Source organism: Myotis brandtii, unplaced genomic scaffold (genome assembly GCF_000412655.1).
Source record: "Myotis brandtii unplaced genomic scaffold, ASM41265v1 scaffold684, whole genome shotgun sequence".
Lineage (NCBI taxonomy): Eukaryota > Metazoa > Chordata > Mammalia > Chiroptera > Vespertilionidae > Myotis > Myotis brandtii.
The window spans coordinates 1,242,728-1,255,310 of record NW_005370673.1 but is presented as its reverse complement, the minus strand read 5'-3'; the positions used below and the strand labels follow the sequence as shown (position 1 = coordinate 1,255,310).

Here is a 12,583-nt window from a genome sequence, read left to right as displayed (position 1 = left end):
GGGTCCCAGACTGCGAGAGGGCACAGGCCGGGCTGAGGGACCCCCCCGAGTGCACAAATTTTTGTGCACCAGGCCTCTAGTAAATAAAAATCAATGGAAAAATATCCTCAGGTGAGGATTAACAAAAACAATATACTGTAATAAAAGTTAGAAAAGTTATATGAGTGTGCTCCCAGCAAACTAGCACTAACTTCTTTTTCCTTCTTCAGCTTCAGATAGAAAATTTGTTCTTACTACAGACTTTAGCAATCTAACCATACGATCTTTATTCTTTCCTTATTAAGTCAAGAACTTTCACCTTTCCACTTAAAGAAAGCAATTTACAGCTTCTATTCAGTATATCTGAATCATCAGCATCACCACTCTTGTACTCTGAGGCCGTTATTGAGAAAAACACAGGTTCCTTGAACACAGCACTGTGATGCCTCAGCGTAGGCAGACTCAGGGAGTGTCAGTGACTGAGTTGTGTGGCTCTGGGGCAAGGGCCCCCCACTCCCTCCTTCCCTGAAGTCTGGCCAGCACCACCTTCACAGGAGATTCACTCACCTCACCATCCCAACTCCCGGCAGCCCCACCCAGTGTAGCTCAGGTTCCTGACAAAACCTAGGACAGACTGAGTTGTGTGGCTCCAGGACAGGGCCATTTTTCCCTCACACACTTGACCAGTGCAAAGCCTTCCCTTCACAGGGCAAAATCTTGGTCTGTTTGGGCCTGATAAACTTGGATGGCTTCCCCCTGATGATTTCCTGAGACCACAAAGGTCTGTGGGCACCTGGGGGGTGGCAGCTAGACGTAGGTTACTCTGGGACTTTTACTGAGTGGCCTCAGACCCAGCACTGACACTGAGTTGGAACCTGCATCAGTGGGCATATGTGGGAGGCAACCAGTTGATGTGAACACCCCTCACCCGTGCCTGGGGACTCACTGAGAACCTTCCTCATGCAATCTGAGTCCCACCAGGCTCTTTCAGCGACAGCCTAACAGGCAGCCAGCAGGTGGAGGCAAGTGTAGGTGGATCTAGGGGTGCCTTGGGACTTGCTGACCTGCGCCCAGACTCACTGCTGGTGGAAGCCAGACATGGTGTACAGCTTGGTCCTTCCCATGCGCCCAGGCCCAGCAGAGGCAGCCAGAAACTGCGAATTGCTTTGTAGCGCCAAACAGGTTACCAGGCCCATCACAGGCAGCCTCTGAGAAAGACCTGCACCAGAGTCTCTCCTCAGAGGCCCCAGAACCAACATGCCCAGTGGCCAGCTTCAGACAACACCAGATTAGATTCACAAGTGGCATATCTAAAGGGAGATCTCAGAGAGCACAGACCCTTCTGCTTCATGTGGTCCGCACCTGCACGACCAGCCAGCCTGAGAGTCAAACCCATGCATGAATGGGCCAATAGTAATCAAGACTCAATTACAACAGGAGGGTTCACATGGCCCACACAAGGGACATTCCTGGAGCACCCAGCTCAGGTGTTCAAGGAGACTGTGCCACTGGATCCCAAAGGACACCTACTACATAAGGCCACCCAACATAGCAGATATACCCGATACATAGAAATAAACGCAAAGAGGAAGACAAATGGGGAGCAAAGAAACATGTCCCAAATGAAAGAACAGGAGAAATCTCCAGAAAAAGAGCTAAATGATAAGGAGCTAAAGCAATTTACCAGATACAGAGTTAAAAAATATGGTTACCAGAATGCTCAGGAACTTAATGGAACTACAAGGAACTTAGTGAGGACTAAAACAGTGTGAAGAAAAGACATAGAAACCATAAAAAGAACCAGTCATAAATGGAGAACACAATATCTGAAATGAAGAATATACTAAAAGGAATAAATAGAAGGTTAGATGAAGCAGAGGACAGAGTCAGCTATTTGAAAGACTAAGTAGCAGGAAACACCCTATCAGAGCAGCAAAGAGAAAAAAGAATTTTAAGAAATGAGTGTAATTTAAGGGACATCTGAGACAACATGAAGCGTAATAACATCCGCATCATAGGGATACCAGAAGGAGAAAGAGAGCAAGGGATAGAGAACCTACTTGAAGAAATAATGACTGAAAACTTCCCTAACCTGGAGCAGGAAAAAGACACACAAGTCCAGGAAGCACAGAGATTCCCAAACAAGATGACCCTGAAGAGGCACTACACCAAGACACGTCATAATTAAAATGGCAAAGGTTAAAGATAAAGAGAACCTACAAGGGCACTCCCATAAGACTGTCAGCTGATTTCTGAACAGAACCATTTCAGGCCAGAAGGGACTGCATGGAGAGAGAAAGAGGAGGAAGAAGGAGAGGAAGAGGAAGAAGAAGAGGAAGAAGAAGGGAAAAAGAGGAAAAAGGAAGATGAGGAAGAAGAGAATGAAGGGGGAAGGAGAAAAAAGAGAAAGGAGGAGGAAGAGAAGATGGAGAAGAAAAAAGGAACATAGTTAAAATAATAAAATGGCAATAAATATGTACTTATAAATAATCACTTGAAATGTAAATGGCTTAAATGCTCCAATCAAAAGCCATAGGGTAGCTGAATGTATTAAAAAAACAAGACCCATATATATGCTGTCTAAAAGAGACCTATCTCAGAATGGAAGAGACACTCAGACTAAAAATAAAGGGGTGGAAAAAGAGATTTCATGCAAATGGAAATGGAAAAGAAAGCCAGGGTAGCCATACTTATATCTCACCAAATACACTTTAGACAAGGAAGAGACAAGGAAGGACACAACATAATGATAAAGGATCAATCCAACAGGAGGTTATAACTCTTGTAAACATTAATATACTCAACACAGGAGTACCTAAATATAAAAGCAAATGTTGATGGACATAAAGGGAGAGTCAACCACAATACAGTTATAGTAGAGGACTTTAACATCCCATGGCAATCTATGGATAGGTCTTCCAGACAGAAAAACCAACAAGGAGATGGCTACCTTAAATGACACACTAGACCAGATGGATTTAATTGATATCTTCAGAGCCTCTCAACCCAAAGCAGCACAATGTACATTCTTTTCAAGTACCCATGGAACATTTTCTAGGATAGACCACATGTTAGGACACAAAACAAGTCTCAATAAATTTAAGATTGAAATCCTAATTTTCTCTAGCCATAATGGTAAGAAACTAGAAATTAATCACAAGAAAAAAAATGAAAGACACACAAAGTCATGGAGGCTAAATAACATGTTACTAAACAATGAACGGGTTAACAATGAGATTAAGGAAGAAATCAAAAGATACCTTGAAACAAATAAAAATGAACACACAACAACCCAAAATCTATGGGACACAGCAAAAGCAGTTCTGAGAGGGAACTTCAGAGGATTACAGTCCTACTTCAAGAAATAAGAAAAATCTCAAGTAAACAATCTAACTTTACACTTAAATAAACTATAAAAAGAAGAAACAAAGCCCAAACTGAGTAGAAGAAAGATATAAAGATAATAGCAGAAATAAATAAAATAGAGTCTAAAAAAATAGTACAAAGGAAAATGAAACCAAAAGCTGCTCTCTGAAACAATAAACAAAATTGACAAATTTTTAACAAGACTCATCAAGGAAAAGAAAGAGAGGACCCAAATAAGTAAAATCAGAAATGAAAGAGAAGTAACAACTAACAAGAAAATCAAGATTGTAAGAAAATATTATAAACAGCTATACGCCAATAAATTGAAAAATCTGGATGAAATGGATAAATTCCTAGAAACATACAATCTTCCAAAACTGAATCAAGAAGAAACAGAAGCCCGGCCGTGGTGACTCGGTGGTTGAGCATCAACCCATAAACCAAGAGGTCACGGTTCGATTCCTGGTCAGGGAACATGCCCAGGTTGCGGGCTCCATCCCCAGTGTGGGGCATGCAGGAGGCAGACAATCAATGATTCTCTCTCATCATCGATGTTTCTATCCCTCTCTTCCTCTCTGAAATCAATAAAAATATATCTTAAGAAAAGAAGAAACAGAAAATCTGAACAGACTGATTACAAATAATGAAATCAAAGCAGTAATCAAAAAACTTCCAACAAACAAAGTCCTTCACTGGATGGCTTTACAGGTGAATTTTACCAAACATTCAAAGAAAAACTAACACCTATCCTTCTCAAACTATTCAAAAAAATTCAAGAGGAGGGAAGATTCCCAACCTCATTTTACGAGGCCAGCATTACCCTAATTCCAAAACCAGATGAAGACACTACAATGAATGAAAATTATAGGCCAATATCCCTGATGAACATAGATGCTAAAATTCTCAACAAAATATTAGCAAATTGGATCCAGCAATAAATTAAAAATGTCATACACCAGGACCAAGTGGGATTTATTTGGGGGATGCAAAGTTGGTACTTGCATCCATATTTGTAAATAAATAAATGTGATACATCATATAAACAAACTGAAGAATAAAAACCACATGATTATATCAATAGATGCAGAAAAAAGCATTTGATAAAATCCAGTATCCATTTATAAAAAACAAAAAACAAAAAAAACTCTTAGCAAAGTGGGAATAGATGGATCATACCTCAACATGATAAAGGCCATATATACAAACCGACAGCCAAAATCAGATTTAATGGGCAAAAACTAAAAGCTTTTCCTTTAAGATCATGAACAAGACAGGGATGTCCTCTTATTCAACAGAGCACTGGAAGTCCTAGCCACAGTGATCAGACAAGAAGAAGAAATAAAAGGCATCCAAATTGGAAAGGAGGAAATAAAATTGTCACTATCTGTAGATGACACACAAGAAACTGTATATAGGGAACCCTAAAGGCTCTACCAAAAACTACTAGAACTGATACATGAATTCAGTAAAGTAGTAGAATACAAAATTTATATTCAGAAATCAGTTGCCTTTTATTACACTAACTAGGGGCCGAGTGCATGAATTTGTGTGCCTTGAAAGGAACTGTGGGTCGCGAGGCTGCGGTGGGCACAACGGCGGGTCTCAGCCCATCCTCTGTGCCCAAACCCAGCCCCTCCTGCCAAGGCCCCCAGTCCCATCTGCTGGCAGCCCCGCTCCTGCTGCTGCCACTCCCACGGCGTGGCCCCGCTCACACCCACTGGCGATTGGGGCTGGAGCGCCAGCAGTGGGTGTGAGCAGGGCCGGTGCCATCAGCGGTTGCGAGCAGTGGCTGCTGCTTTGATTGCCCCTCAGGAGCAGGGGGAGGTGGAGAAGCCCTGAAGGGCGATTGGGGCCAGCAGCCACTGCTCGCACCCAGTGACAGCGCGGAGTGACTGGGACCAGTGCCGGACGCCAGCAGCAGGGGTGAGCAGAGGCTCTGGCACAAGCAGCAGGTGTGAGTGGGGCCATGGCCAGCAGCGGGTGCAAGAGGCAACTGCCGGCCCAGATCAGCCCTCAGGAGCAGGGGGAGGTGGAGAAGCCCTGAGGGGCGACTGGGGCCGGCAGCTGCTGCTCACACCCTCTGACAGTGCCGAGCGATCGGGGCCGACACTGGGCACCAGCAGCGGGTGCAAGCAGGGCTGGCGCCGGCAGCAGGTGCAAGCACCTGGTGGGACCGCGGCGCACAAGAACGAAGAATTTTCAGTAATCACCAGAGGCTCTCCCCGAAGACAGTGACCGGCACCCCATCTTGGTCTGGCGCCCCCGCTCACCTGCTCCACCATCCTGCAGCAGCCGATGCCCGCCATGTTCTGCGCACGCCCCCTGGTGGTCAGCGCATGTCATAGCGACTGGTTGTTCAGCTGTTCTGCCGTTCGGTTTATTTGCATATTAGGGTTTTATATATACAGGTAATAAACTATCAGAAAGGGAAACTAAGAAAACATTGCATTTACAATTGCATTAAAAAAATACATGGGAATAAATTACTGGCATAAAACATAAGCATATAGATAAATGGAACAGAATAGAGAGCCCAGAAATAAACCCACAGCTATGGTCAATTAATACTTGACAAAGGAGGCAAGAGCATACAATAGGGTAAAGACAGTCTCTTCAATAAGTGGTGTTGGGAAAACTGGACAGACACATGCAAAAAAATTAAACTAAACCACCTTTTTACACCATACACAAGAATAAACTCAAAATGGATTAAAGACTTAAATGTAAGATTAGAAATCATAAAAATCCTAGAAGAAAACATACACAGTAAAATCCTGGACATTTCTCATAGCAATATATTTTCTGATATATCTCCTCGGGTAAGGGAAACAAAAGAAAAGATATAGAAATGGTACTGCATAAAACTAAAAAGTTTTTGCAGCCCAGCCAGTGTGGCTCAGTGGTTGAGCGTCGACCCATGAACCAGGACAGGGTTCAATTCCAGGTCAGGGCACATGCCCGAGCTGCAGGCTCGATTCCCAGTAGGGGGCAAGCAGGAGGGAGCCAATGGATGATTCTCTCTCATCACTGATGTTTGTAACTTTCTCTCCCTCTCCCTGAAATCAATAAAAACATATATTTTTTTAAAAAAGTAGAGTGACATTTAAAAAAATAAACTTTTTGCACAGTGAAGAAAACCAGCAACAAAATGAAGACAACCACTGAATGAGATAACACATTTGTCAATAATAAATCTGATGAAAGGTTAATATCCAAAATTTATAAAGTACTTATACAATTCAACACCAAAAAACCCTCAAACAATCCAATTAAAAAATCAGCCCAGGACAGGAGTAGACACTTCTCCAAAGAGGACATACATACAGATAGCAAGAGACATGAAAAGATGCTCAACATCATTAATCATCAGAGAGATGAAAATCAAAACCACAATGAGTTATCACCTCACACCTGTCAGAATGGCCATCATCAATAAATCAACAAACAAGTGCTGGCAAGGATGTGGGGAAAAGAGAACCCTCGTGCACTGCTGGTGGGATGCAGACTGGTGCAGCCACTGTGGAAGACAGTATGGAGTTTCCTCAAAAAATCTGAAATGGAACTGCTTTATGACCCAGGATTCAGTATTGGGAATATATCCAAAGAAACCTGAAACACTAATGAAAGAATATACGCACCCCTATGTTCATCACAGTGTTACTGACAACAGCCAAGCCCTGGAAGCAGCCCACATGCCATCGGTGGTAAGTGTAGAAAGAAGCGTGGTACCTCTACACCAGGGAATACTACTCGGTCTTCAGAAAGAAGGAACTCTTACCACCTTTGGCAACGGCATGCAGGGGCCTGGAGGATCAGGCTAACTGAAGTAAGTCAGTCAGACACACACAAGTACCATATGGTCTCCCTTGTATGGGAACCTAATGAACAAAATAAACAAACAGAACAGGAAGAGACTCATAGAGAACAGACTGACCGCTGTCAGTGGGGAGGGGAGCTGGGGGGCTGGGTGAACAAAGGCGAAGGGATTAAACAAACAAAAAGACACCTCACAGACACAGACAACAGGAAGGTGATTACCAGAGGCCGGGGCGCAGGGGGAGGTAAAAGAAGGTGAAGGGCACGAATGCTGACGGAAGGAGACTTGACTTGGGGTCAAGATACTATATTAGAGGATTGTCTGTTTGAAACCTATAATTTTATTAACCAATGTTATTCCAATAAATTCAATAAAAATTTAAATAGCCCAACTGGCATGGCTCAGTGGTTGAGCATCAATCTATGAACCAGGAGGTCATAGTTCGATCCCCAGTAGAGGGCGTGCAGGAGGCAGCCGATCAATGTTTCTCTCTCAGCATTGATGTTTCTATCTCTCTCTCCCTCTCCCTTCCTCTCTCTGAAATCAACAAAAACATATTTTTTAAAAATATTAAAATAAGTAAATAAAATTTATGGATTGTTATTTCTGGGATTTTTCCATCTAATGTTTTTGGGTCACAGATGACTGCAGGTAACTGAAAACAGGAAGTGGAAATGTGGATGAAAAGGACTACTGTCAAGTTATAGAATCAGCAACTTTTTCCTGCCAGCTTATAGGGAATTAACCTTAAATCTGTTTAAGTGATTCTTTTCAGCCTCACAAGGAACCACGAAAATCAGGACTTAACCGACAGCCCAAGGGCAAGCTTGCTGGTATTTGTCCACCAGATAAAGATCAATATCCGAGTGTCATTTTCCTTGGTGACAATTTAAAATCAGAGTCTCAACACTACAAGGGACTTTCCCACCCCCAAACCAGCAGGGCAACCCTGCCGGCGGCCGCTGAGGGATGGGGCAGGGAGTTGGGAGTTGCAAGATGACACTGGTAAGAGAGAACGAGGCGGAACGCTTCCAGCACACACCTGTGCAGCCCTGGGCGGCACCTCACAGCCAAGGTAACCAGCAGCCCAAGCCTGGGTCCTGCCATTCGGTAGAAATTCTGGAGAGGAATACAGCCCCGCAGGCGGCTCTGGGCTTTGGGATGACAGCGGGGGCCAGTTCCTTGCATTTAGCGGGGAACACAGCACTGGCGCTGACCTATGCGCACGAGTGGAGCCAGGTGCAGAGCAGTGCCAGGGAGAGAAGCGCTGGCCCCAGCAGGCGGCCTGGCAGCTGGTCCTACCTGGGCTGGCTTCTGGCTGCACGGAGCTCAGAGGAAGTGGGGGCGAAGATTCGGGGGCCTCTGCAGCCGGGTGTTCGGCCACCGGACAGATGATAAACCACCTCTTCCCAGTGTGCAGGACTAAAGGGCAGGACAAAAGCAGCTGGTGAGAGCAAGCATGTTTCTCCCGTGGGACCCTTGCCCCTGGGCCACACTTGCCATGAGACGCTCTGGGGAACTCTCACACCACTGAGGGGCATGCAGCCGTTCGCGGCTCCTCGGCGGCAGCCCGGGGCCCCAACAAGCACTCCCACCGGCTTAGTTCCCAGGACGCCCAAGGGACCATCACTGAAGGGGCAATGCCAGCCGAGGCCAGCAGACAGCGGGAATCTATGCCACCCTGCCAACACCTGGGCCCGACAGGGAGGAGCTGGGGGCGAGGTCACCACACAGTCCAACACCCCCAGTGTGATGGCCAAGCTCCCTCACAACATGCTCAGTGGGGCTCTAATCACCCGCTGCTGGAGAAAGAAGGGACAATGACAGGAGTCTGGGGGTCCCAGGAGGCACGTACCGTTCTGCTGATATACTGGGGCGTTGGCTTGGGACTGGCGATTCTCCTGAGGGAGGTGAAGGCGGCCATCAGTAAACTGCGGACTGAGCACACGGAGCCCAGGCCTCGCAGCCCCATGGCCTCGGAGCCGGGCACTTCCACCTGTGCTAACGGCGCGCTCTGGGCGGGCACCTCGCCCCACGCTGCACCCTGCAGGCTCTTCCGGCAGGAAGGTGGGTGGCTGCTGCCCGCAGGCCTGGAGTGGGGGACTCAGGCCCTGCCCTCCCAGGACAGCCACCCAGCTCACCTCTCCGGCACCCAGGCTGCAGGTGCTGAGGGGTGGTGGGCTTGCCCCCGGGTCGGAGCCACGGTCCACGTCCGTGTCCTCACTGAGCATGTCCTCTGCCTTGTCCATGACATCCTTCATCTGCTCAATGAACGTTTCCCGCTCGGCCTGCAGGATGAAGTCGTGCTCCACCTGCAACGGTACACGCAGCCCTGCCCGAGGGGACTCACAGGGCACACACAGCCCTGCCCGTGGGGACTCACGGGGCACACGCAGCCCTGCCCGAGGGGACTCACGGGGCACACGCAGCCCTGCCCGAGGGGACTCACGGGGCACACGCAGCCCTGCCCGAGGGGACTCACGGGGCACACGCAGCCCTGCCCGAGGGGACTCACGGGGCACACGCAGCCCTGCCCGAGGGGACTCACGGGGCACACGCAGCCCTGCCCGAGGGGACTCACGGGGCACACGCAGCCCTGCCCGAGGGGACTCACGGGGCACACGCAGCCCTGCCCGAGGGGACTCACGGGGCACACGCAGCCCTGCCCGAGGGGACTCACGGGGCACACGCAGCCCTGCCCGAGGGGACTCACGGGGCACACGCAGCCCTGCCCGAGGGGACTCACGGGGCACACGCAGCCCTGCCCGAGGGGACTCACGGGGCACACGCAGCCCTGCCCGAGGGGACTCACGGGGCACACGCAGCCCTGCCCGAGGGGACTCACAGGGCACACACAGCCCTGCCCGTGGGGACTCACAGGGGCACACACAGCCCTGCCCGTGGAGACTCACAGGGGCACACACAGCCCAGCCCATGGGGACTCACGGGGCACACACAGCCCTGCCCGAGGGGACTCACAGGGGCACACACAGCCCTGCCCGAGGGGACTCACAGGGGCACACACAGCCCTGCCCGTGGGGACTCACGGGGCACACGCAGCCCAGCCCATGGGGACTCACAGGGGCACATACAGCCCTGCCCATGGGGACTCACAGGGCACACACAGCCCTGCCCGAGGGGACTCACGGGGCACACACAGCCCTGCCCGTGGCGATGCAGAGCGGCCTGCAGATCTCCACCAAGTGACCCGCTTGGCCTCTGCTCTGCACTAAACCCCCGTGGGCAGAGGCAGCGGTGGCCTGGTCCCAGCCCAGGGCTGCACAGTTCAGCAGGAGAAGCCGAGGCTTGAGCAGCAGCCCGCGGGGACCCAGACCCGGCAGCCACTGCAGAAGCTGCAGGACAGGGAAGGCTGGCAACAAGGGGGCTGGCAGCCAAGTGCCCAAAGGACCTGGAGGAGGCAGCCTGGCCAACCCAGGGGCAGTGCCACCGACCCAATCACCTGGCAGACACCTGCGTACCATGTAGGTGGCGATCTCATCGGGTGCGTCCCCATCCAGGTCGAACTTGAACGTCACCATCTTGTGGTTGTGCGTCTCCAGCTGGCACTCCACCATCTTGTCACCTGTGTTGCACACCTGCGGGTCCAGGACAGTGAGACCAGGTGTTGCACACCTGTGGGTCCAGGACAGTGAGACCAGGTATTGCACACCTGCGGGTCCTGGACAGTGAGACCAGGTATTGCACACCTGCAGACCCAGGGCAGTGAGATCAGGTGCTGCACACCTGCGGGTCCAGGGCAGTGAGACCAGGTATTGCACACCTGCAGACCCAGGGCAGTGAGATCAGGTATTGCACACCTGCAGACCCAGGGCAGTGAGACCAGGTGTTGCACACCTGCAGACCCAGGGCGGTGAGACCAGGTATTGCACACCTGCAGACCCAGGGCGGTGAGACCAGGTGTTGCACACCTGCAGCCAGGTGGGAGCTCCCGCCCGCCGCCCACCACCCCTGCCTCCTCACATTCAGGATGGTCAGCCGGGGCCGGCTGAGCCTCTCCGGGCGGGATCGCGTGCGTGTGGACCTGCGGTGGTGTTTCCGGGCCGGCCTGCCTTCTAGCCTCCCCGCTCCGAAGGTGCCGTCACCGCTGTCACTCAGCTCCCTTCCAGAAGGGGCGTCAGACCCTCCGTAGCTGTGGGAAAACCGGGGTTACTCACCCATGAAACGACTGCACACTGGCCTCCCTCCCGGGGAAGCTCAGCTCTTCAGGAAGCAGCCAGGAGCTCCAGCATCTGCGTGCTCAGCTAGACCAGCTGAGGGCTGCAGCCAGCCGTGCCCCACGGGGCAACCCTGCACGCAGCCCTCCTGCCGCCGGGGCAGCACTGAGGTGGCGGGGGACGCGTGGGCTTTCTGACCTAGGACCTTGGTGCTCTCAGCCTCCTGCCCTACCAAGCAAGCCCCGCCTCCTCACGGTAAACATCAAAATTCAGAAGCGATCCTCTCCCGTGCCTCAGTTTCCCTATCTGTGCAAAAGCAACAGAAACACGCCAACCACACGGTTTGCTGCGAGTATGAGGACTTGCAGAGCAGTGAGCTTGGTGCTGACCTACCGAGAGGGTGGGACCCAGGGTCACTTCCTGTAACCAGTTCCCTCCCAAACTCCGCATGCCCATGCCTGGGAGCCACGGGGGACGGGGTGCGGGCCCTGCCCTCCCAGTCTCCTCCCCACCAGCACCTGGAAACCCTCGCACACAGACCAGCACCAGGACCAGGACACAGCCTGGGGCATCGCACAACCCAACTCCAGCACGTGCTGGCCAAGACCCAGAGGCTCCCGGAGGCCCCACTGATGTCATCAGAAGCCCTGCCCCGTGAGGGGCCGGGCAGGCGGGTCCCCGTGACACAGCCGCGGGCCATACCTCTCACAGCTCTGCAGGAGGCCAGGCTGCGTGTCCTGGGAGGCCTGCTCCTGAAATAAACACGAGGATGAAGGGTCACGTCCCTCCCGCAGCCAGCGCAGCAGCCAGCCCAGCCGCTGCCTGGTCCCTTCTGACCGTAGCAAGCAGACCCCGTAGGGCAGCGGGCATGAGGGTTTCATCTTGTTGGAGCCAAGCCGATCCCTAAGAGCCGGGACCCTCCCCTTCCCAAGCACACTAACCCACTCTGGCCACCCCTACAAGGAAGCACACCGCCAGGGAGGCTTGTAAAAAAAACACAATCACACCTTCCACCTGGAATGCATTTAAGGAAACTGACATCTGGGGGCAGCAGAGGACAGTGAGCAGGCACAGGTGTCCCAAGGTGCACATCCCACCTCCCCACACACCTCCGGAGCCAACTCCACAGTCAGCTGGACGGCTGAGCTGAGGCTGGCGAGCCCAGGCCCACTGGTCAGGGGCAGGTTGGCGGGGGGCAGCGCAGTGGACTGGACAGGCAAGCTCGGAGTCGCAGCCATCGGCGTGG

The 12,583-nt window shown here is 51.1% G+C and overlaps 1 protein-coding gene across 1 annotated transcript in view; it reads right to left on the bottom strand.

The window, feature by feature from the left end:
- Positions 1–12,583, bottom strand: part of WNK2 (WNK lysine deficient protein kinase 2) — a 166,775-nt gene that overhangs the window by 51,121 nt on the left and 103,071 nt on the right. The window contains exons 16-22 of the mRNA XM_014529505.1: positions 12,447–12,575; positions 12,040–12,089; positions 11,144–11,312; positions 10,642–10,758; positions 9,304–9,474; positions 9,018–9,063; positions 8,465–8,584 (exon numbers count right to left, since the gene is read on the bottom strand). Of these exons, the coding sequence (XP_014384991.1) occupies positions 8,465–8,584; positions 9,018–9,063; positions 9,304–9,474; positions 10,642–10,758; positions 11,144–11,312; positions 12,040–12,089; positions 12,447–12,575 (802 nt within the window). The remainder of the gene's footprint in view (positions 1–8,464; positions 8,585–9,017; positions 9,064–9,303; positions 9,475–10,641; positions 10,759–11,143; positions 11,313–12,039; positions 12,090–12,446; positions 12,576–12,583) is intronic.